Source organism: Heliangelus exortis, chromosome 4, assembly GCF_036169615.1.
Source record: "Heliangelus exortis chromosome 4, bHelExo1.hap1, whole genome shotgun sequence".
Lineage (NCBI taxonomy): Eukaryota > Metazoa > Chordata > Aves > Apodiformes > Trochilidae > Heliangelus > Heliangelus exortis.
The window spans coordinates 13,181,960-13,208,861 of record NC_092425.1 but is presented as its reverse complement, the minus strand read 5'-3'; the positions used below and the strand labels follow the sequence as shown (position 1 = coordinate 13,208,861).

The window sequence follows — 26,902 nt, the reverse complement described above, 5'->3', positions numbered from 1 at the left end:
AACCACTCAAACTTTTGCTCCCCAACCAACTTTAGAATTACCAGATTATAAAATCCATTTATTAAATCTATAAAGGAGATGACTACCTTATTCAAAGTTTACTCTCAAGTCACTATGTTTCAACAACATCTTAAAGCTGAAAGGTGTAAAGGAAGTCTCAGATACCAATTACATTAATACTATTCACATATGCTCCTAGGAAAAGCTGCATTTATTTCACTGGAATTTGCTTAATACAGTTTTCATGAACAAAACACAATAATTTTGTTTTCTTTAATGGTCCCTTTTTTTCCCCGATTAGAATGGTCATTAGATGTCAGTTAAAACAGCCATATTACTTTGAACATACTTCTCACATACAAGTTGCAATTGAAATGATTTATATGAAGAGAGCAAATCTGTAACCTTGCATCAATGAAAACCATTAAGTCTTTATCTCAAACTCTTAAACTTTTTATATATTTAAGAAATTAAAAATCCCTTTATGGAGAGATATATGTATATAATATGTACTAATGAAAACATTCATTCGTTTGGCACACGTATGAATAAAGTAATAAGTACAATTTCATACCAGTATGGTTTATTGCACTGGAAATCAGGATTGGCAGGAATCAACTAATTAATTAAATTTTTTCAATGTCAACAAGGTATATAGATACTTTATAGAAAAAAAAACAAAAAACAAGCAAGAAGGCAAAACCAAATAGCAATCACCTAGATGAAAATAAAAAAGCAGTCACAGCTAAATTCACATCATGTATTTTTGGCTCAGCAAAGAAAGAACGGATCAATAGCAGGAAATTAAATAGAAATAAAAGTAGGCCCCAATATTCCACAAGAAAGAGACTGATTTCAAGGCAATGGCATTTCATACTATAGTGCATTAACTGTAGTACGGTTTATTAAACTCAAGCCATGCTGACAAGCTGATGAAATGGACAAAAGGAAAGATACAGAAGAAAAAGAGGAAAAGCAGGCCAAAAAAAGTAGAGGATCTGCCATTTTTTTAAAAGTTGAGTTTAAACTACAGTTCTGCCACCTTTTTAAAAATAAACCGACTAACATGTTAAAGTAAAATCGTGGACTTCAATTTTTTTATCTTGTTTTTGCACTCCTTTTGTGCAGGTTTTCCTGGAATATTATTTATGTGCTTATCTAATCCCAATGTGACTGTAATTGGGGTTTTAGAAATGCACCAGTGTGAGTAGTCACATTTAATGAGCTATTGACAAAGAAATGCTTAATAAAAGTGGTCTGATATAAACCATCTGCAAAAAGAACTGGAGATCAGACTAACAACACTGAAAAGAAATGTAGTATATTAAAGAAACATATGGTTAAAAAGAACACAGAGCTGCTAGATCCCTACTACTAGATCCCACATATTTCAAAAAACAATGTATTTGAATATTCAATGTAAATTACCTTTACTGTATTTAAGGAAAATGGGTAAATGCACAGTACACAGACACACACTTTTTTTTACTTAAGTTAAATGAGACTGAGCTTGAGAGTAATTCTGCCACCACTTCGACTGAATCAAATTTTAGGTTTGCTGTTTGACAACATAGCTAAAAAAGGACCAAACATTGAAAATCACCTTTACCATCCATGTGTTTGCATGCCAAAGTCCTTTGGCTGTTTTAAGGATGCCTGGATTACTGTCTGGCTAGAAAAGAGATTATAGCCTGTATCCTGTGTTATAAAGGCAGTTATAATCTGGTTTATGTCAGTGTTGCACAGTTTCTGATAGGACATTTTGCAGTTAACTTTTAGTTTGAAGTATTGAAGTAGATTTTAATATTTAAATGAATCCAGTAATATAATTCTTCCTCACACACTGTGTATTGTAAACCAACTTCAAGATACAAAGTAATGACCAGAGAGCAGGTGGGAGAGAAATAATACTAACAGGCCAGCCTGACCCATTTACTCTCTTAAGCAGATGACCAGTCATCAGCTGCTGGTGCTTATCAGTATTATTGATTTAGAACAATGGCATATTTGCAGTGTGACTGTAATATATAATATATAATATATATAATCCTTTATAGCTAGTGATTCTATGATAAACCATGTTTTTTCTGAAGCAGCTGATTGTAACAAGAGCTTCAACAGAAACAAAATATGGAAAAAATTTAATACAGGAGAGAAACAGAACTATCAGAAAAACATACAAACAAATAAAAAGCAACCGAAACCCAGAAAGCAATATTGTTTAACTTGTTCTAAAATCACCTCGATTTCCTGGAAATATTAATCCACAATCTGTGTGCGCAGAGAACAGCACAAAGAAATTTGCATCTTGACAGCATCAGCTCTTGCTTCTCTGTTTATCACCAAAACTTATGTGGTCATATATTGCTATGTGTCAGTCTTGCACATTACAGCCTGGTTAGCCAAAGTGGATTTGTTTAAAATCACATGAAGCCAACAACTTTACTCATTCAAACACCAAATGAAGACAAACACATTTAGAGACATACTAGACATCACTGTAACAATGGGACTGCACAACCAGGGCTAACAAAAAAAACAATCCCAATATTAAAAAGGTTAAGGAAACAGTCAGTTTAGAGAGGTACAGATCTCTTTGCTTGAAAGCAAATCAGGTCTGAATTGTTAAGTTTCAATATTTACATTATCACTACCAAATACCAGATATGTGTTCATAGGCTTTTTGGAATGTAACACACTCTTGTTGCAGCTATCACAGAGTTGAGATCAAGATCACAAGTAAGATTAAGTAGCTGACACTATCATATTAAAAATTCTTACTTTGGGGATAAGAAACAAAAGAGCAGGAGGACAAAAGCAAAATTAGCATTTCATACCTGAACCACAGCTTCATTAATTCTGCGGACTGCTTTGGAATCAAATAAGACCTGTCTGCCTCTCCTCTCACAGTCTTGGTAAACTATCAGGCGGATTTCATTCAAATCAAACTCCGAAGAGGACCAGCTGCAGATTATAAACAGAACATGTTAAATAGTGTGCTTAGTTTGCAGGCCTGCTGAAGTGCAGAAACTTGTATTTGGCAAATACATCTTTTACTCTGCAAGAATCTGGTGGTGATCACAGAACTCTTGACCAAAACAGGACTCAAAGGAGCACTTAAGCCATGTCACTGTTACGCAGGCAAGCAGAGCCAGACCGATTTTTATCCAACCTTAAAAATTTTCCAGAAAAGAAACATAAAAGTTTGACTCAGTTATCTTCTCCAGGGCTTAACTACTCTTAAATTTACTCACTTCTCCAAACACAGTCTGGATCATCCTTTTTGCAAGGTAGGCGTGGCATTTTGTGCAATTTTTTCAGTGGTAATGAGAAACAATGGATCAACAACATGCTCAAGGCTTACACCCTCCTTTATCCTTCCCTCCTCCAAACAACACAAACCCAATTCCCTTTGACCCAATCTTTCAACAGAAGTTATGATTTTTCCAAAAATGAATTCCTGTAACTGAAAGACAAAGTTTATGTTGTTCCATTACTTTTCTCCTTTCTCTTCTGAGATGCTTCAGGGTTTAAAGAGCAACTACAGATTACCAAGATCCAATCTCCAACTACAATAAAAGCAAGATAGCACTGAGATTCAACCTGAGGGAAAAAACCTCTCTCAAGACAGCATCTGACTGTTCCTCAGATGCCACATGAGTTGCCTCCTTGCATTGCCACAGGAGGCTGAGGAGCATAACTTAATATGGCTGAGTTTCTAACAGACTGCACATCTGAGCATAGTGGTTTGCTTGGCCTCAGGTTCAGTTACATGAAATGCTTTTCATGTTATGTAGCTGGTAAGCAGGAATTAATGGAAAAAACCTCCTAACTGCATAAAGTGCTACACAACACACTTGCTCAGTCATATGGCCTCATCCCTGACCTGGACGGATCACATCAAGGGGGCAAGAGTACAACTGTTATTAATAGCTGTTGGTTTAAAAAACTGCATGACTGACTTCAGTCAAGGCCACTCTGATCTCCCACCCTGAATGATGTTTCATTTAGGAATTTTCCCAAATTATGCCCTACAGAGGAGGGAGGTAGAGAATTGAGGGAAGAGGACAAAAACTCTACAGAGCTGAAAGATGAGAATTTCTGAAGTGGTTTAATTTATTCCATGCTCTCTTAACAGCCACAAATCAATACTGATACAAACCCTATCAGCTTCTGCTACTGTCAGTAAAGTAACCATAGGCAACTGCTTTAGGAACACTCAGACACTTGCAAATTTAAAGTCATTTTAAGTAAAGAGAGATTAATTTCTTCTTTGTGCTTCATCTTGCATTCCAGAGATCAACTCTCTTTTCCATGTAGCTAGGAATCAAAATAAGCCTAAAGAGGCTGCTTTTTCAAAGCTGAAAGACCTTATAAATCTGGAAGGTTTTATTCTATTTTTAAATACATTAGAAGAGAGTAAGCCCGATAGTTCATGACGAGGTACTCTGACACAAGGATACTTTATGTATACAATGAGCAAGAGCCCAGTACATATCAAAACCAGATCCTGGATCAACGCTAAAGGCTATTTTGCCATCAACAGTGAGGAAACTTGATGTGTTTGTAACTTGTTGCCTCCAAAATGCTAGGAGTGCCAGGCAGATTTCTTTTCAAGTCTTCCCTTCCAAAGGGAGTCACAACATGAAGTTAACCTGCATGAGATCAGACCCGATACCATTGTTGATGGTTGCCCAACAAAGATCCTACACACATCATATATAGAGAGCTGCAACTACACCATCTGTTTTAAAAGCCTGTTACGAGCTTCTCAGCCCACTGCCTGTGCAGTAGGATTACAAAATCCACTTGTATAGGATGCCAGAGGAGTCACAGTCACCAGCAGATTTCAGTTGTAGTCTGCCACATGAACCTGATGTACCAGATACTCTGAAACCTCTTCAGTTATACAGCTACCCGATTCTTTACACTTTCTGCATGAACAACACTATGCTGCCTCCTAAAGAAGGCTGCAGGTCTCCCGTCCTTTAACAAAGAAAATGTGTATCTTTAGGCCCTTAAACTAAGTTGTATGCAAGAGCAAAGTCTTATTTGTCTCCAGGACTGGCCCAGCAGGATCCATCGTCCAGGCCACAGGACTCATTTCAGGCACTGATTGGGCCAACCCAGCCCTACACCTGCCCATTGAGGCTAAAAGCATGCTCAGTACTTACGCTGCATGAATTCAGGTTTCCTCCTGAACAAGTGAGCTCCCACATTCTGCACTAAAGCAAACCTCACATTATTTGTGCAGTGCCAACTTCCATATGGAAGAACTGGGATTTATAACAAATGCTGAAGTAGAAGCCAATTTAACTGCTTGCTGAAGTGACTTTTCCACACAGCACTCTAGAATTAAAAATTGCTGCAATCTTTCAGAACTTCAAACAGATTCTAGTGCCAGACAGTGACAAGATACAAGACTACATGAAACCTCTCACACACAAGTTTGTGATTAATAGGGCAAATCTAGGGAAGTAGTTTCAGATAATGCTTCTTAAAGTACTAACCAAATATCAAACTTACATTTCAATGAAGTCCTTGCTTTCAGTCCTTAAATGACTGGGAACACACATGCAGTTCCTGCAGCAGTCCTACCCATTACAAAAGAGAGACATCCTACTAAAACTTCACTTGATAAGATCAAGCATATCAGTAGGGAAGTTTCACACACACATAAACCCATAGCCTCGTTATTTCCACATGGAATGTAGCACCAAGCCCAAGACGAGTCAGCTGCCTGGGATGTATTTCCTGGTCACTAAAGCTGATGAGCAGACCACTTACAGTACTTCCACCCTTTATTGTTTAAGCCAGCTCATATAACATACAGCCCTCAAAACAGGGACAGAGGGAGTATGCAATCTTCTCCTAAAAACAGTGCTGGTGAATACAGATGGTACAGAGACTCATTAATCAGCTGTTTTCACATACATAAAAAACAACCCCCCAAACTGTTACTTATCTCTGTATTGACTTTTTGCTTATTTAGCAATGCTGGAAGGCATGTGCTTCTTCTTGTTTCTTATTCACATACAGATTTTGAAAAACACATTATTCTCTTGCACAAAATATAAATTCAGAAAAAAAGCCCTCAACACCAACAAACCCATTTCAGCACTGCTTAGCATTTGCTTAGATGTTACAAAGTTAAAATTCAATAGTTTCACTAAGAAAAAAGCCTTTCAATCTCCTATAATTTTTTTCTAAAAAATCAGTTTCATAAAAAAAAAAAAATCTAAAAAAGACCAAAATATTTGAAATGGGCAAAAGAAATATTTTAGACTGTTTTTTTCTGTAAGGGAAAAAAGGCTCCTATGCTAGCAGGCAACCTGTATGCATACATGTTCACCTTGCCCAATTGCTTGTTAATTCACTAAAGCCATTTATTTTCCAGCTGTACCATATTATGATTCTAGCAGTCTACTCCATGTCCAATTATAACAAATATTGTTTATTCACATCAGAAATGCCTTTTAGCTCTTTACCACCATTCCCGACAATCTTGCCCTTAATGTTTCAAGACTCAGGTGTTTTCCTTATGCTGGTTTGGTCAAATCTAAACTGGCACACTGTTGATTGTTTCCTTTTTTTGTCTGTGTCTAAATCAGCTTGCCCAACCATATGTAAGTACTGAAGGAATCTATGTGAGAATTATACAACATGAGTGGTTTTGCATATGTACCTACTGCTGAAAAGTATTACTTTTGATAACAAAAACTATTAAATCCCAGGTTATGCTTTGTATTTCTTATGATTGTTTAGCAAGAGTAAACGTGCTACAATGACTACTTTTTGGATAACAACTGTTTCTTCTCTCAGCCAGCTTAAAAAAAGCCTTAAAAAAGTTTTGCTAAACACTAACAAGTCATTTGCCTTGGCCATGTTTATAGAAAATTTTTCTCATCCCACTTATACAAGAAATATCTCACATGTTCAATTCCCATTTAAGAACTACTTACTAAATAGAATGACGTATCATGGCAAAGGAACACTTATCAATAAGTATCTTGTAAAACAAATGCTGTAAGTAAGATTATAGCATGGGTTTTTTCAGCCTGACCTGAATGTCAAGGTACTGCAAAATTACAAGACCGGCTTCTGATAACATTACACCCTAGAAAGGTAAGGAAGAGACTGACAGCTAACTGAAACGTGTCACTTTGGCTTAAAAACAATGCATTATGCAAGGTCCTGCATATTCTTAAAAATTAGCTGAATTAAATTAACATGAGCTTGTATGGATGTTCACATTGCAGGCTAGAGGTGGCTATTTTGACTATGTTTTCTTATTTGACTAGAAAAATAAAAGCCCCACATACCCTTTCTCCTCTTTTTGAACCTACATGACACTTCCTATTACTCACGCTGGTTCTGGCAATAATTCTGTAAAACAACTGAATTATCTGCAGCAGCAGCAGCAGTCTGCCTCAGCACATGAGAGATCAGAAAGGCAGCTGGAAAAAGGAAGGAAGAAGTACAAGTCAGTGGAACCTCCACCTCTTGGTGGCAGCATTTGTTGTACTAACTCACTTCATCCACCGTGCTACTGTACCCTTGGGAAAGAGCACAAAGAAAACATTCCCTGAGCGTTGCCAAATAAGTATTGAGGTCAGTTAGAATATCAACTGAATTCTCTTGTTCCTGAGTCAGTTTTCCACCTATTAGTGAGCTGAACCAGCTCCCTAAGGGAAGCCAGTTCCAGAAGGACTGGAAAGGCCAAGGCCAGCACAAGGGGAAAAAGGACAAGAGCATGATGCCAGCAAGCAAAGGAAGAAGCAGCAATGTGATTCCCCCCTTCAGCATCAGCAGTCTGTTTGAACAGCTCAGCTTATCTAGCCTCACCTTCAGAGTTAATCTTTCCTGCATGTGGAAGATGCTGGAACCAGCAAACATCACCTTCAAGTCAAAATAAATAAATAAAATCAAACTGCCTACACTCATAGAACAGGAAAACCAGGCATACTAAAGATAATAAAACACTCTGAAAAAAAAAAAAAAATCAGAAAGCAAGCCACAAGTTTGGAACATCTTGTAGACATCCTGGCACGTTTAGTCCCCACATTCCATATGAATCCTAAATGTGTGCTTTATTTTCTCTTAAGTTGGCATAAGCTACTTTTCCTTGGCTTGTTCAACGTTTCTCCCATTACAGATATGAGACCTGGAGGCAAGGAGATTTCTCTGATGTACAGGAAAGCAGACTCATTTGTTTCATCTGTTTCTTGAAAAAAAGTCACAAGATTCTTAGCCCATTCTGCACCGAAACAGAATCTAGATCTCCAAACCCTGATCATAAAGGGGAACCAAAAGCTTTCTTTATAACAACCAGCATGCATGCAATAACTGAAAAGTGACCTACTAATTTATATTCAAAAACTACTTCAGCTGACCTTAAAATGTTTTTGAAAGTTAATAACTACCCATTACTTCAGTGCAACATCCATAGGCTAGAGAAACAAAAAGGCTGAAACATATATATATATATACACCTATATGTATATCTATATTATTCTGCCCTGTAGACCAGCAATCCTGAATGTACAGTATTTACTCTTGTACCCTCAAGTGTTAGAATTTGGAAAAAAGCTGCCCTGAACCATATTTTCAACACCATAATATAGCACAAGAGACTCAGACATTGCAGACATGCTGGCACACATCTGGAAAAGGCACCACAAAGTAGTCAAGGAAACACTATTCATACTCCAGATTTCTTTGATGTCATGCTTGATCTAGTAAAGCAGAGGGTTCCTTTCTCCATTTTCCCCCCTGCTTCACACCATTCTCTCCTGTCACCTCTGCACTGTTACTACTTGACCCACTAACACAGACAGTTGCAAAAACAAACAAACAAACAAAAAAAAAAAAAAGGGGGGGGGAAACTAATTTGAAAACTAGAAAGAGTAGGTACAATTATTTAACCTTAACAGAAAAGAAAGGCAATTATCATTCATGCCTCAGTTTGCATATACATAAATGTTACACATCAGAGTCAAGTATGTAGATTCAGTTTCTAACAACAGGGAAAATATAATTTATCACCAGTAAGAATAAGCTTCTAATAAACCTTATCCTATAAATTCAGTATCAATTAAAAACCTCCATTCTGACAGAAGTCATATATATCAAAAAAGTTACATTCATACCTGTTTTGCAGTAGTCTAGTCACTCTGCTGACACAGCTGACACTTTGGTCTCTCAATGATTTTCTAATCCTTTCATCCAATTTGGTACAAGAGAAATCATTTCCAAGTGGTACATCGCTGTTGTTTCTCACCCTTTCAATTTGTCCCCCTGTGCCATTTGGAGCTTTTGGTGTACCCCCACACATTTTCTTTTTCTAAAAATCCTCTTGTAAAGCTCCCTCAAAGAAGTTAAATACCTGCTGAAGAGATGCAGCCTCAAGCGGATTTCTTTATTATAGATCAACCATTAACAGTGCTAATTTACCATCAGCTTTTTCCCCTATACAGGAACACAGCCTGCTGAATTTCCTGATAGGGGAAAAAAAGCCAAAGAGATCTTCTGATATTCTGTAAGCCATTTATGCAGAAAGACAGCTGTAGCTAATGTACTGCTGCAATTATTCCAGACAGAAGAGTAGACATGACTTTCCAGTTTCAGAAGCCATCATAGGGCCGCTCTTGCTGCTAGGAGTTTTTCCTACCAAGCCTGGAACAAAGCTGTAGCAGATACAACAGCTAATATTGACTTTAACTATGTTTGTTTCCTGGTATGTGATTAGGTAGCTTGCAATTATGTAGTCACAAGACTGAACCATATGGCCTCTTAAAAAAAAAAAAAAAAAAAAAAAAAAAAAAAAAAAAAAAAGCATGGTTGCTTTTGCAGTGACTCGCCCTTAGTTGCAAGGTTGTTCTAACACTGGCTACAACACCCTGTTAATGGCTCTCATGTGAGCAAGTGTCATCTGACAACCCCTAGCAACCTCATGGAGCTTAGAAGCAAATAAGAATGTCACCGTTGCCATATGGTTATCAGTTAAAAAAAAGAGAGCAAAACCAAGAAACACACCAGATATTCTGCAATGTAAGGCTTTTAAAGATAAATAGGAATTTCAGATTTAAATGTAATTACTATTCTGAATTATTTTTTTAAAGTAGAAGAGAAAGCATTGTGTTTGTCACAGACAAGCTGGTTCATGAGAACTTATAGTCGTGTGCCTATAAAAACAATTTAATGGCAGATATGATGACAAAAATACCTACATTAAAAGTTTTCTGACCAATAAAACGTAAGCTTTTAAACAAAATGAAGGAATATGACTTTTTATTCAGGCTCAGGTAATTCCATTGCAGAACAAAGTCCTTTTCCCCATCCCCGCTTAAAAAAAAAAAAAAAAAGTTATCCAAACATGTCTGGTTTTGTCTTTCATGGCTTCTTCCCACATCAGTAGTGTTTTAGATATTTTATAAGGTAACAGCCACAGGACTGTCCAGATTAAATCCCTTCCAGATTAAAAAGGGAAAGTAAATTCCCTGATGGTCCCCCAGAAACACAGCAATGGAGTTAGAAAACACAGAAAGATTTCAAAAGGCAGAGCTACTTGCTATACAGCCCTTCTTAAAAGGTTTTTTTAATATCGGGAAACCCCAAGCTCTAAACACTGGACAAAAGTCAAGCAGAAACCTAGAGCAAGATTAAGTTGAACAAGGTGCAGGGGGAAGCCTCAGTTTTAATTCCCAGAGTAGTGACAAGTAATAGATGACAATTACTCTCTCTTTCTCCCAAGAGAGGGAAACAAGTGAAAAGCTTTGATCTGTTCTCAAGTTATTTGAAGTATATCTAAGAGAAGTCAAGTCCTAGCCCTTGCCCCATTGAAGAGGATTACTTCAATCATCAGTGTTCCTAGTCAAGTGTAAATAAAACACCCAGCAGATGATCAGCTTCCTACATTTGGACTAAAATCAACAACTAATAACATTCACTTCCATCTTTTCCTCAAATAGAAACCCAAACAATATTCTGAAACATTCACTGAAATGACCAAAATATTGGATTTACATCAGACTAGAAGTAGGAACTAAACAGATGTGCTTCACAACACTACCTCATCTGCAGATTAAGTCTGCATGAATGCTATAAATCTCATAATACTGAGAAAATTACAACCAAAAATCTACAAAATGGTTTCTTGGGATGGGGGGAACAAAAAAAAAAACCCAAAAACCCCCCCCCCAAAAAAAACCAACCCAAAACCAACAAAAACCAAAAAACCCAACAACCAAGCCCCCCCTCCCAAAGAACCCGAAGCCTCGCCCCCCAAAAAAAGAAAAAAAACCAAACCAAAACAAACCCACCACACATGGAAAACAACCCGAGTCCAGTGAGGAGATAATACAGAAAATGGAAGAAGATGTCCTGCTCTCCAGTACAATACTCTGGGAAGAGGAGTTTAATCACTCATTCTAGGCTATGTGACAGCATGTCACCTGCTGTGCTTGTATGCCATTTCCTGTCCTTCACCCCCACTGCAAGACAATTGCCTAAATGATTTCAGCTCAAGGTAATACTTTAGCAAGAAAATTTGAGGGAGGGGAAAGAGGAAATACATATGGAGTTATTGAATTAACAATTATTTTCTGTGTAAGGTACAGCTGTCTACTAAAACTTAAGAATGGTTTTCAAATCTAACAGAATATTTGCAGAGCCCCATGTAAGGATTTTTTTTTTCCTAAACAGCTTTTAGAAGCAGGTGGGAGAAGTTTAGGAGAAGTTCAAATCATACCTGCTGTTTCAGTGAGCACTTGTTTTTGCAAAACATGTACTTAGCAAAATTGATACACAAGAAGGCCTACGACCTAGACATTCAGGATGAGGGCCAAAACGCATGTTTAAAGGTGAAGTGGAATCTATTCTGGATAGCTTAATGATGAATTTCCTTCTTTTAGACTGTTCAATAGCTTATGTAGAAGATGTAGGTTCCCTTCCTCCCTCCCAGTTTGAAGTATTTACCCAGCACTGCTCCTCCTCTTTTTAATACCTTGGTTATGGAAGAGTTGTGCTGATGCCAGACCACACCACATTCTTTTTCCATTGATTTAAAGCAGTCCTAATGTGGTAAAGCACTATTAACCTCATATGAACCACCTTGTTCAAACATGATACATAGTTACTAGTTCCACACAAGTTAAGCAGGATACATTGCAGATTAGTCATGCAACAAGTGAGGGAACATGTTATTTGCAGCATATTTCTCTCTCCCTCTCTGTTTAGGTTTTCCTGTAGAAAGAGTTCCAGTGGACAAAAATAAAGTTCTCAATTTCAGATCTCTGTACAGAAACACTACTTTTAAAAAAAAGATAATTGCATATTCAAGACAACACTGGATATAGTTGTTTGCTGAAAAGGTAGAATTCCATGGACTCTCTCTTTAAGGGAGGAGAACATACTTTTTTTTTTGCAAGGTTGGAAGCATTTTTTCATCATCTGTGTTGCTAGAAAGCAATACCATCAACACACACACAATGACCACAAAAAACACACACCAGATAGAGACTAAGAAACAAATCTATACAACTCACCATAAATGTCACAGATCAGTTTTCCACAAACATGAAGAACAGCCTATTAACAGTGTTTCACAGAAGCTGACTGGGTTATAAATTTGGATTCACTGTTGGCTTATCTAGGAGTCCACAGTTTGCAGTTTAGGTTTCATACAGTGCCTCAGTGTTAATGCAAAAAAACCCCAATCATAACCAAACAAAAACCCCAAAAAGAACAGTGTGTTTGAAGTAGTATAAAGAGCACAGAGACAGTGCTCTCAGTTGCTAGGCCCAGAAATGGAATTCCTCATTAGCAGAGAGAAGAGCTCAAGACTTGTAACTGCACGAAAAAGAGTGGAAAAGCGTGTTTATTTTTGTTAAGCTAGGACTTTAAACAAAGAAAGCTAAACTATGCAGCAAGTTTGGCAACCTACATTCATCACCTAGTCCTTTCCTCAGTCCTAATCAACTTTCCCCCTTCCATCCCACTTTCCCACCCAGCTCCCACAGTCTCTAAAATTTAGGGAAGTTCAGTTGATGTAAATTAAATCAAATATTTTGCTGAAGTTACTTCACGGTAAGGACTATTGTCCTTATCATATCAAAGTACTGAAGGTTTATTTGTTAATTTTCTTCAGGGTTGGTTTGGTTTGTTTGTTTGTTCTCCTCTGTTTTTCTTTTTAAAAGCACCTCCAGCAACCAACTTCCATCTGTCACTGGAGACAAACAGCTTCAGCCAAACACCAGCAGCTGGATGGGAGCAAGGGGTGCTCAGCTCAGCGTCTCTGCTGAGCACCAGGGCCACCCAGCCACCAGGGCCACCCCACCTCCTCCTGCATGCAATGCCAGGTCTCAGCTGGGGCATCACTCCCATGTCACTTGTTCCAGTGGCACCATGTGACTGGGCCAGCATCCAGGAACACAGCTACTGAATACAGACACTGCCAAGGCACGTCTCAGCACTGCCTCTGCCAGAACATGAGATGAATAGAAATCTCTTATCCTACCAGCTCTACTGCCTCTGCCTCTCCCCACCTTCTCTGGAACAGAAGGAAGAACAACACATGGCACATCCAGAGAAGATTTTCTGAGCAATAACGCAAGACATAATCTGGTATTTATAATACTGTATTGTATGAAAGTACTAATGGATCTCAGACCTTAACATCTCCTAGGTAAATGAGCAGGCCAGCACTAACATCATCACCACACCTTAGGGGAGATATCCCAAGGCATGGATTTGGTCGCCTGCTCTTCACAGTTCCTTCTCCCTCTTCTTTAAAGACCCATTTATTTTTATTAAATAAGTCTGTATGCACGTTTCAAGATTCTATTCAAAGGAGACGTTTTAGAACATGAAAGTAAAATCACAACTGAAACAGTATTATTTATAGACATAAGTAAATACATATTAATGCCAGCTGTTGCAGAGATATGAACCAAGATGTTTGGTGTTCAACATCCCCCCCCCTGATTTTTTCTGGTTAGCTAAAAAATACTTTTGCTAGAACACACACAAATGATTTCACTCACAGTAACTAAAAACACCTATGTATTCAAAGAAACAAACTTCTTCACAAGTTTCTTCCACTCCTGCTACATAAAGGCTATGTTCACAAGAGGGCTTTGTAAACTTCAGAGGACTTGACATTCTGTCCCCAACTTCCCAGCCAAGTAAGTTTAGGATACTCTCTCCAGGGGTACAGAAAGCCCTCTGTAAATAGCTATATTAAACTGTGGTAAGAGCAGGATGGGATTTGATTCTTTTAAAAAAGATACTGTAACTGAAAAGTTAGTCTGCAATAATGAGGGAAGGAATAATGGGGGAATTATGATGAATATTTATGAAAATTTATGGATTTACCCATCTGGCAAGGATATGGGAAAGAACATACACAAGAAGCCATGTTTGATCACCCAAAAGTTGCTATAGCTCGAACAGCAAAGTCCATTGCCTTTGTCTAGATGAATGCCAGGAAATCCTGACTTAGATTGAATGAAGTGATAACATGGACGGATATAACGTCAGCTCCGGCACTTTTCACTAGTTATAGCCAAAAATATATTTTGCTCCTCTTGTTGTTGTTATGATAATTCATCTATTCCATCCAAAACAGAACACTTTCCTTAACCCTCTCTTATAGACAGCACAAAGGTAGCTTTCCAGTACTCGCACTAGATCTTGAATGCTTACACATATTTATTTTCAAGTTTCACTGGAAAGGGAAGGAGGAGCCATGTCTTGGGAGCTGGAAAAGAAGATCAGGATAATTAAATTACTCATTACATAACACCTTCTCAATGGAAAAGACTACACACAAAACCAAACAAACAAACCACAGTCCTGCATCTGACTGGCATGGGCAATCCTCACCTTCCTGCAACACACTATGCAAGAAAGTTATGTTCTGTTTACCACCAATTGCGTAGGATGTTGGATGTATAAATAGTCATTAAGTTGTGAAACAGCCTCCTCCTTAAAGCAGGCCAACCGCTCTAACTACTCACATGGGAGTCTAAACATTTTCTCAAAAACACTGGTATTATACAAGAATTAAAAGTTTATACAGCCAGGTTTACACATAATTACAGTTGACCACACCCAGTAACATAATAAGATTTGGCTGCCAAGTAGAAGTCTATCAGTTGTTAAATATCTGGACAAAAAAATAAAAATCACAGAGCTGCAACTTTGCCACGCGATAGGAAAACACTTCACACAGGGAAGATGCAGTGATAGAAAACCCCTACAATTTCAATCAGCAAGCTCATGTAGCAATTATCTCTTTCAGCAAATTAGAAACCTTTCTCCTTATGATAAGTTAAGACTTGGTCTAGCTCCTTCAGTGTTCCCTAGCAATGCACTGTGTAAGAAAGTCTTTTATAAGACCTTTCTGTTATATGGACCTAACTTTCTGCCAAGTAAAAGTCTACCACAGCAGATTCACTAAGTGCCTTCCTAACAATTACAAGACAACTTCATTAAAAAACAAACACAACTTGCTCTCTTGCTCTCTTTCCCAGTCAAAATAGGGCCCAAGGATACAACTCTAATGAAGTCTATACTGTAGCAAATTTTCAGTGCTTCAGTAACACAAATTAAGAGCCACTGCTTCAATCAGGTTTCTAGTTCACATGCCAACACCACGTTTCAATACAAATATGCAATTATTACTTTAACAACAAAGTTTAATTTAGAGATTCAAGTAATCTTTTACATTCTACCCTGTCACTTTTTGCTTAAAAACAATGAAATCAGGCAGATATATCATAAATGTGTACACACGTTCACTGAGTTGACTGATTGTTTTGAAAACCCCAAAATTTTGTCCACTACAAAATACAATGTTCTGTTTTCATCTTCCTCTCCCTCACATACCTAGCCCTGGACCCATTACCCAGCCCAGGTATACATACGTGTTTTACAGTTACTAAGAGCCACTAAAAAGTGACAAGCAGAAAAATAGTTTCCAAATACGTTATTTTCCTAGTTGACTTCAAAAGCATTACCAAACATATTTCTGTCTGAAAGACTACACACTTTGGAACACAGAAGTTTAGTACCTGAGCTGTTTCTGAATCAAACTGTACTCTAATCCACCGGTGAGGTGGTGGATTCTCCATCCCTAGAGACATTTAAAAAGAGACTGGATGTGGCACTCAGTGCCATGGTCTAGCAACCACACCGGTGGGTCAAGGGTTGGACTTGATGATCTCTGAGGTCCCTTCCAACCCAGCTAATTCTATGATTCTATGATTCTAATCAATCCACAGCTGAGGACTGACTCCTATCCTCAAGTCTCCCAAATACTGGTCATCAGGTGTTACCCACCCAACTCCAGAACTTGGAATCATATGTGAAATTGTTTTAGCTCTTAGTAACCATGTTATATATCCGCAGTCAGCTGGCTCAACCATCTTTAAAATCAGAGGAGGGTGATTTTTCCAACTTCTTAACTCAATGTAATTTAGAAACAGTTGATAAGGCAGAGGTTGGCACTCCTGAAACTGTTGCAACTTGCCACCATGCGAGAGCAACCTTCCCCCAGTCTAAAAGCCAAGATGAAGAGTTCAGATGCCTGTCAATTACAGTCATCAGCCAAGTGAACTCAAGTGGTTACCAACTCCCAGCTCTTTATTCCAGCCTTCTCAGCACAGCTGAGGACTAGAACATATGAGCTCTCCATAACCACCTCTGCATGGGTCTCACAACTTAGTACAAACTACTGCAAGAGATGGTTGTTTCTCTGACCTTTACACAAACATGACTGAGGATTGCTCCAACGCTCTCCATTCTATCAATACTACCATGAAAGTGACAAATGACCACCAAATAATTTCAGCACAGCATGGAAGAAGACAACAGCATCTTGTACCACCGTAGCCATTTGCCGAGACCAGAGTTTTAATGCAGATGGACAAACCTTGCTGCTGTACAGCTGGGCAAAGTGGTTTCTGTACATAATTCACTTCTTCCCTGTAACCAGAGAACACCAACCCTCCTTTTCAGCAGCTTAACAAGTCTCTGCCCAGCTTGTTTAACACCATCATGTTAAATAAGCCAGGACTTTGGAAACAAAAAGCCCATGACCTTCCCTATAGCTGGATTTCTCTTAAAAAGCATAACACGTTTTAGAGTGCAACTTAGAAACCACACTGTTAAATGTGAAGATTTTAGAAGCTGATTTTGTAGTAACATGAAAGGAAAGGCAAGGAAATATGACAGATAGAAGCACCCAACTGATCAGCAATAGTTGGACAAGAATATGTGCGTAGACAGAAAAACAGAAGACAGACACAGAAATGTGTTTGAACATAAGCTAATTGAGGTGAGAACATGCTGCAGAGAAAGCTCTGTAGGGACTGGGTGATGACATCACACACAGCTCGAGTTTCACTTCAGCACAGTCTGTGCAATGAAACTGATGAGTCAGTTTTAACACCAGCAAGTGTGATGTAAAGCCCTCATGCCCATTTATCAGCACAGTTATAAGAATCTCACCAATATTCAGGAAGCCTGCTGACTGACAAAACAGATTTTTTGCTGTTCGTCATGTAAAAACCTCTGTATTCACTCTAATTTTAGTGGAGAAAGTACAGGTGCTATTCCTCTCGGTGCCTCAGAAGAATGCTTTGCCTTGCAGCCTGCACAGGAGCTTCTCATGTCCTCAACCTTGCACATAAAACCAATACATTGCTATGGTATATTCGAGGGAAAAACAAGGCAATACAAAAAGGGGAAATGGAGTAAGGCAAGAAAGGCAGCAAGCACTATGCAGGTGAGGAGAAAGCAGAATGGAGAAGAACCTGCACCTGAAGATTAACAAGCAGAACACACACAAGAAGATGATTCATGACAGGCAAAGGTGAACAACCATGTTTATGCCTGTTAGTCAGATCAGCAGTAATCTGACACTGTCACAGCTACTGCATGCAAAGGTGCAGGCACATTTGCCATCTTCACACAAGAAATACCCAAAGTCCTCCTTGCTCATTGTCTCTAGCAAGCCTGTTAATCACCATCCTACAGAACTGCATTTCTTCATCTTTTGTCTAACAAGTGTACCCATGGAAACCTTCACATAGCAAATACTGATAATTAGGATAGCATTAGAATATTCTTCTTGCAACACTTTAGCTAAGTGTGCTCTTAATCAAGGGTGTACTTAGCAGAAACAACTGTTGACAAATACAAACCACAACACACTGCTCTAAAACTGAGTGTTTTCTTAAGAAGCCATCCCTGAATATCAGTCACCAAGATGCAAGTAGCTTAAAGATGCAAGTACACGATTGTTAGCATCAGAAGGGGTATCTAAAGGAACAGGTATATCACTTAGGTTTGTAGCACACATAGTCAGTATTAATCTAAAGAACTCTGTAAAAGAAGTCCTTAACAGCTTCAATATTACTGAAATGTTAGAACAAGAAATACATTGCTTTTATGAAAGTTACTCCACTTTCTAGGTCCTTTGACTCCAGCTATTGTGTCAGATCTACTCCCTCTGGCCTTCCAGTTTGCTCTTAGTCACTGCTCAGACTAAAGCTACAACTAAAGGCCACCACACCATGCACTAGAACACCTAGATCCCACAACATCAAAGTGAGATGACACGATGACTAATGATTACAACAATTTTGTCAGACCTCTTCCCATCTCCCTCTTAGCTCCAGTTCTAATAAAGCAATTCTGCTATTTCAACTAAGTTTTCATATGTAAAGTTACTAAGTTTACATGAAGCCTGATGCTACTGCCAAAAAATATTCTCTCTGAGTTTAACTTTTATGAATAAATTTTGACATTTTTCAGACCCAAGCATCTCTATTTTATCACTCATATCAATTAATCTATGTCAACAGACAAGTATTCCCCTCTTGCATTAGCATCATTGCGTTATGCAGTGTATTCTGCTTTAAGTTGTCCTGCTAATAAGGGAAGGTAGCTCCAAGGCTTTCAGTTGCTACTCTTCTCCAAATCACTTTCTACTGAGCACAGTATGTGTCTGAGTACCCCCTAGCCAGTCTGGGCATCTAAACAGCAAAAGTACCCTAAGAATAAGGCATTATGCAGTTACTATCCAAATGTGCATTAACTGAAGAGTCAGGCAATATAGGAAATACATTACTAGCTGGTTATGCCACATTGATAAGTTGTAAATCAGAAATAAGATACCCTACTGGCAAAAGCAATTTGATTAGTCAAGGAAGAATGCATCTTTTCATGGAATTAAACTAAGTACTTCCATCCCTCTCAGAACATCACTAGCTTAGGCATTTCCAGTTTCTTAGCCATCTAAGGCAAAGAAGAAGAAAGAAAAAAGAGGGGGATGTCCTGTAGCTTTAAGAGAGAATTAGAATTAATTAGAATTAGAATTAAAATCAGAATTAGTCTCAGAGAAAAGCTAGAGGAAACCAAGAGGTTGTCCAGCAACAGAAGTGTGTAGGGGAAATAAAATCTGAACAATTTAAGAAGGAGAATGGCCTCGGTTCTCTAAAGCTCAAGAGCTGGAGGACTTGGGGTTTGTTTTCTTCAAAAGAGCCTCAGGCTGTAAGTGTGGTTTCCATGTCAGAAGACCATACTTTCAATCACTTCCTCTCTACTCTGTTTTCTTGAGTGAGACTGTAATAAATCTCTCTCTGCAGAACTCACTCTTTAGCTCTCATGACTGAGGAAAGGTTAATGCCAGAGCAGAGGTGTAAGATTGCACCTTAAGGCTCACCTTCAGCTGTCAGTGAAGAGATCTGTAATGTGGCTTACACCTATAGCTTAACTTTCCCTGCTCTCATTCTCAGATCTGACCCTGATCTGCATTGCCCTTCTTACAGAATATTAAATAATGGTTTTCCTTCACTTTTTGAAGACTTTACAGACAGGTGTTTAATGGTATTTCCATGTATGAATATGTACATGGATGCTCAGTAGTATTATTGTTGTATGAAACTCAAAAGAAACCCTACTAGGCTACAAGAATTTACTGAGGAGTGTTTTATTTTAACAAAGATATAAAAAACTAACATGCAAGCAGACTCAGAGCACACTACTGCTTTTTCCTTCCTTTCTCAGAAGGTGGAACACTGCCAGGATGGTAATAAATGCTGTGAAATAATGCTTAGCAAGTGGGATCTCACCAAGCATTTCAGTGCTATGACCAAAGGAATCACTAATATCAGCTGCCAAACAAATGATCTCCTGTACCAAAGCTAACAAACTGTTACCAGACAGATATTCTGCAGTTACAACGTGACATCAGCTCCATTATAGGCACCAGAGGAGCAGCTGATGCAAATGAGCTGTTTCTTCAGCTTTAAGCAAGTTTCAGAAACAGCTGAAATAACACAAACTCTCTTTTTTTACTGAATCCACATAAAATGACATTGGTTTACAACATTCCTTCACTAAACATATTGATATCAAAGAAATTTCAGCAGATCTTGCAATGCAGATATAACAGTCAGCAGCAGGAGCACAGCTTTCGAAAAACTCCAAGGCTTTTCTTCTCTTACACTGCTAGATACAGGTACTTCATTAAAAAATAAATCAATAAATAAATAAAAATCAACCAACCAAACACACAAAAAAAACCCCAAACAAACAAAAAAATCAAACCACAACCAACCAACCAAGGAAAAAGCCCAACAACTATTAAAGACTGAAAGTAGTGTGAAAGCTTAGCTCACAGTTTAAGGATAGTAACGCCATTTCATGTTGAAAAGTACAGAAAAGCAATTTGTGAAATCTCATTCTAGAATCATGTAAACACAATCAGAGAAACTGTTATACATTTAAGAACAACCAATCTATCTGCAACTGATCATTTCCAATGCTTAGTACTTGAGACATCCTAGTCGAGATACTATGTGCTTATGAAATATGCAATCCCTAAAATGTATAATAAATAGTGAATAGAATGCTTTGGTTTTGCAGTAATAGCTACTATTCTGTTGAGCTCAGGACCCTGGTAGCACTCCAAAAACATGTACCAGCTACTCTAAATCAACCCAATAAGGGAAGAAACATCTGATAAGGATATAAGAAACATTAGGGGAATTTAGCCACATATATACACATTTCTGACACACAAAGTAATTAGATTTCGTAAGAATGTTAAAGGCTAAAAAGAAATATACTGAACTACAGTCACTACAATGTCTCCGCTGAAAGATATATGTGTATATACACATACCTTTTTATGTATGCATTATACACATATATACACAAACATATATAGATATTGTTCATTAAGGGAAGCAAAAAGAAGTAATAACAGAATCCTGAAGCTGGAGATCTGTGTACAAAACTGCTTAGAACAAATACAATACCATGTCACTACTACCCATCCGCTCTCCACCTGGTTTATAGTTTCTCTTTTTTTAAATTATATAATTTTAACTACGACTCTTCTGCCACTTCATTCATACTTCCATTATTTTGAAGGGAGGTGTGGGCCAGTAGAAAGTCTTACTATACTAATAGTTCTGTATTAATATCTACACCTCATGTTTATTTTCTCCTCACCCAGGTTGTGTTTACACGAACATTTAATGCAGCCCAACAGGACTTGATTCATAGAGTGAATTAATTGGTGCTAAGAACCTGACACCCACACTATATGCGTTCTGGTGTTTTACTTTTGACCAGCTGCAGCCTGGTCCTAGGGAGAGGAACGCCCATTAGTGGCTGGAGCACACTTTCTAATTTCATTCATTCCAGCAGGAATCCAGTTTACACACCAAAGCCACTACATGAGCAAAAGTGCAATAAGGGGAGACAATTGAGAGGTTTTCTTTTAAAGAGCATTCCTGATCCAAATTAAAATGTTAATGCTCAGGCACCCAAGAAAACATTTCCTGTGGCTCCACATTCAGTGGCAGGCACCATGTCTCTCCCACTCTTTGAGGATGTGCCAGCTCATCCTGGTAAGCAACATGGACCTCATAGCTTGCTGCTTTCTTCAGCACCAAAGAGAGGAAGCAGCACAGATATTTGATCAAGATTTAGCAATTTAGCGCCTCTTAAAGGAGAGAAGGCAATAGAACAAGCACATTGTATGTACTTGTTACAGGCAAACCTCAAGCCTGGTTGATGGCCTTCTGCAAAGTAACTTCTGCTGTGCCTGGGAAGACTAGAAAATTAAAAGCTTCCCAGAATTGTCCTTGAAAAAAATTGTCAAGTCAACTTGAGGAGGTACTGTCTACTAAAGAGATTTTTGATGATTTGGCTATTGTCTTGGATAAGGAGGGTGCATGAATACACTTATGTTTTGAAAGCTTTCATAATAATTCAAAATTCAAGGATACAGAGTGCTACTTGTCTTAAAGGGCTGCTTAAGAGCAACACATACTGAATGCAAAGGGACATCACTAACCAAAATATGAAGAGCGATTAAAACTAACTAAAATCCTTAAAAATACAGGCTTCTTGTTAGAACGGATGATTCTGTCACTTCATTTCTAATGGTGGCCAGCAGTATGTGCTTAATACAGAAGCTACCAAAGGACTAAGTCTTCCCTTTTACTTAGGACCTAACACATCTCTCCATTCAAGCAGAGGTTACTGCTCAGCAAAAGTACATTAAAAATGTTGTAATATAACTTCTAATACCCATTAAGTACCAATATGGGCCTATAGGTACCCACAGGAGTATTTTAATAACAGATTTTGTTTGAAGTGTTACATCATTTAAATGCTATTCAAAGTGAAAACTGGAATATTTTAACTTGGAAATAGGAAGCAGAAGAAAAAAGATAGTCCCTAACCTCACAAAATACTCCAGAAGGAGCAATCTTAGTAAATTTATTGGAGGACATACTGTGAAAGCCATCTGCCTTCATGAACATCCTTGAATCCAATAACCTCAGAGCCAGAACTAGGTTTTGGTCTCCAGTACAGAGGTACTTGGGGTTTGAGATTTAGGCAAATAACGGAGTCAGGAATTGTCCCTCAGCTTAAATGTGGAAAATACATTTGTTTCCTTTCAATTTAAAGGAGATATTTAATTCATATAGGGAACAGGTGCTACAACAAGTAACTAGCAAGTATATATATAAACTTTACAGACTGGAAATTCACCAACCCTTCTCTGGTGAGAATGCAGCACCAGTAACATGTCCTACTATTTTCAAAGGTATTGCCTTATATCTGAAATATCCTAATGCCATTTTGATCTCGCCCAATTTTTCACTGTAATATTGCAACTTCAGTCACACAGATGGCACGGCCCACACAAGCTGCCTTTGAAATCACAATAGCTCTGAGATTGTGACCTTTCATAACTGGCACTATGGCACTTGGTTGATCAAGATATTTTCCATCTCTCTCTTACCATTCTTAATAGTTTCAGCAGTGAAAGCCCAGATTCTAATTCAGTTCTGTATACTATCTGATCACAAGACAGAACATAAAAAATGACACAGAGGTTACTGGACAGGCATGTGACAGTCACTGTGCTCACCAGGACCGGTTTGGTCTTGTGAGAAGAACAGATGCTCAAAGTAGCAAAGCTCTAAACCACCATCCTGTGCTGCCCGCGAGGGTTTAGAGAACAGTGATAATTCAGTATTATATAAAGATTACATATTCAAGCCCTGAGGTTGCAATAGCTACTAAATCTCACCTTTAGGGATCTGTAATACCTCCCACAAGCAGAGAGAGCACGGAAAGACACCTAATGCTGCGTGGGTCACCAGACTATGCATGTGTATTTAGGTCACAACAATTAAGCAATTTTTTAATTTTCCTGGGCTGATGAGACCTGAACACGAGTTCCCATACATCACGTACTAAGGCGAAGAAAGAAGCGGCTTGGCGCCTCTCCCCCGGTGCTGCCGAGGGGACGCGCAGTGTGCGCCCCACGGCTCCCCAGCCTGCCACTTCCAACTGGGATGTAAAATGGCTGAGAGATCCAACGAGATGGGAAAGGCGGAGTAAGAACCACCCGGCGTGGCGGAGTCTCCCGCCGCCCCCCGGCCCGGCCCTCCCGGCGGTGCCCCCCACGCCGCCCGCGGGAACCTGGCGCAGGGGCACCCGAGGGGGGCTGCGGCACACCTGCGCTGCGGCCCCCCAGCCCCTCCGGGGGCCGGCAGCGGCGATGCCCTCGCTCCCTCACCGCCGGCCTCTCCGCCACCTGCGCCGCCGCCCCACCACCGCCCCCCGCAGCCCGGGCGGCCCCCGTGGAGCCGTCTCCGGCGAGGCCGGTCCCGCCCTGCCGCTGCCGCTCACCTGAAGGCGGGCCCCTCCCCCGGCGCCCGGCCGTTGGGGGCCGCCGCGCCGCCACTCCTTTTGTTGAAGAGCTTCTGGAGCAGGGTGGGAGCCATGCCGCCGCCCTGCCCCTGCCGCCGCCGCCGCTCCCGCAGCGTCTCTCACAGCTGCTCAGCGGGCGGCGAGCGGCGGCGGCCGCGGCAGCAGCATCTCCGCCGCCGCGGAGCCGCCCAGCATTGCGCAGAGGCGAAGGGAACGCCGAACCGTTCAGCCGCGCCGCTCCCGGCGGCCGCGCGTCACCTGACCGAAGGGCCGAGCCCGCCCGCTCGGCGACGCTGACACCGGCACCAGCACCCGCACCCCTTTCTCCCCCCCCTCTCTCTCTCTCTCTCTCTCTCCCTCTCGCCCGCCGGACGGGGGCACGGCACGGCACGGCGCGCGATGGGAACGGGGACGCGAGAGCTCGGCGCCCCCCTCCGGGGCTCCCCATTGGCTGCGCCGAGCTCCCGGCCACGCCCCCAGCACGTGGTAAATCGGCGGCGCCCGGCGGTGGCGGTTGGGGATGCTGGCGGGGGCGGGGCGGGGCGGGGCGGGGCGGGGCGGGGCGGGGCGTTACGTTACGTTATGTGGCGTCATGTGTCGTGTCGTCATGACGTCATGACGTGACGCAAGTGTATGTTTAAGCTTTTACAGCACCCTTATATACAAACATACATATTTATAACGTCTGCTTCCCAATCCATGTCTCCATATGAGTGCAGACACACATCTGTGCCCATGCAGGGTGGAACTAGCTGATCTCCTAAGGCCCTTTTTAAACCCAAACCATCCTGTGATGTCACTCGTACACACGTGTCCCCTGCACACGTGCGGGGCACAAGCTTGTGTTTCACGGCAAATTCTTGGCACGATAAAGGGCACCTGGACAAACCACCACCCCTCCACCCCCCGCACCCCCCATCCCAGCTGACGGGAGCACCGTGGCCACTGCCAGCCCGGCCCGTAGGTTCCCTTCCCTCACGCCAGCTGAGCCCACGGCTCCAGGGAAGTCTGCCTGGTTTCTGAGAAGCTCATGGCCCTCAATTTACTCTGTTTGCACCACACACAAATTCCAATCACCAGTCCAAAAAGAGTTCTGATTTTTATTCTTTTTTTCTAGTCCCAGACACTGTAACAGAGAGAGCCCTGGCATTAACTTGCAGCAGCAATGCAGTTCCCTCCTGTGGGCTTTGGCTTCAGTCCTTGAGCAGGCCAAGTGAGAACACTATAGCAGGAAGGTGTCCCTGCTGGGATGGTGCTGCTCATTTCTCTTTAGTTGATCTGTTTCATTAACAAAATAATGATAGAGTATTTGGGGGTCATTTGGAGCTTTATGTTTCTTTGTTTAATTTGGTGGAAAGGGTTTGTGTGGTTCTGCCTAGCAGCTGGATGACACCACCACACGCCCGCCAAGAAAATATAACTTCCTATAATGATCCTTTTTAACCAGCTAGGTACCTGCATACTGTGGTACAAAGGGAAAAAAACACCACCACCAAAAGCCCAAAACCGCAAAACAAACACAAAAACCCCACCCTGAAGCAACAACACAAAAAAACAACAGACCAAACAAACAAATAAAAGAACCCAACCAACAAAAAAAAAACCAAAAACCACACACACAAAAAAACCCCCCACAAAAACAAACGAACAAACAAAAAACCAGAAGAAAACCCCAAAACAAAACCAAAACCAGAATCACAGCACTTTCCTACTATTATCAGGAAACTTGGAGATAAGATACTGAGAATGGCAATCATTAAAATACCTTATTGCAAACTCAACATCCAGCAGTGGGCAGAAGTCGTGCTGGTGCTTCAGGGCCAGCCTTTCTGTGGCTGGAGAAGCTGATTAATCTTTTCAGATTAAAATCTAGAGATGACTGTCCAGAGGCCTGACAGTCTGATCAGCTCCTCCCTCTGTAACACCAGATTGAATCTTGTAATGCTTGGCTGACCCTGCCTGGAGGTCCCTTCTCAGAAGGGTTCCCCATTTGGAAAGTTCTCAACCACTTCATCTGTGAGACTCAATACCCAACATGAATCTTTCAGCTTTGATGTTCTTATGCTTTTGTTTCTTTACTTCCATCATCACCACCAGGTGCCCCTGGTCATTTCAGCCAACCAGTGAACCAAAGCCAAAGGCCAAGAAGTGAGAGGACAGTGATGACAAGAGACTGAAAGGGAAGTGAGTAGCAGGGTGTGGCTGGCCTAGATGAAAGATGCCATGGCTGACAATCAGTGTGAATGAGAAGCTAGGCATCCAGCTCCAAAAACAAGCACTGCACTGTATTTCCCACAGAACAATCTTGACAAAAGTTGCAAACACCACAGCTGCCACTCTATGGCTATGTCTGCATTAGCAAGCCGTGCTGGCCAGGGGGGCAGAATCAGACTAAACCAGCTGTCTGACCAACCTGAGCCCAACACCCTCATCACAGCCATTTTACAGTTTTGTTTTGGATGAGCTGTGATTTGGTCCTGTCAGCAGAATGGTTGGAGAACACTGAATGTGTTTCTGAAAAACAGCTGGTTTAGTTTTATCTGAGAATATCTACTTTGTACACCCTGATGCCACTCCAAGATGTAAAGCAAGACTAAGTCAGTGAGGACAACTGGAAGACTGACTAGATCATTCAAATCCTGAAATAGCTGAA

General features: G+C 40.3%; 1 protein-coding gene across 12 annotated transcripts in view; it reads right to left on the bottom strand.

The window, feature by feature from the left end:
- Nucleotides 1-24,700, bottom strand: part of FNIP2 (folliculin interacting protein 2) — a 49,113-nt gene extending 24,413 nt beyond the window's left edge. For 2 of the 12 annotated variants that reach the window (XR_011725731.1, XM_071743059.1), the window contains exons 1-2: nt 12,546-12,641; nt 2,838-2,964 (exon numbers count right to left, since the gene is read on the bottom strand). Coding sequence is in view for 8 of the 12 variants with exons in the window: in XM_071743051.1 (XP_071599152.1) it covers nt 2,838-2,964; nt 9,150-9,334 (312 nt within the window). In the remaining 4 variants the exon portion in view is untranslated. Of the gene's footprint in view, nt 1-2,837; nt 2,965-9,149; nt 9,680-12,545; nt 12,642-24,228 lie in introns of those variants that run through there. The other 10 variants (XM_071743055.1, XM_071743058.1, XM_071743050.1 and 7 more) reach the window with 7 other exon arrangements.
- Nucleotides 24,701-26,902: the final 2,202 nt, after the last annotated feature.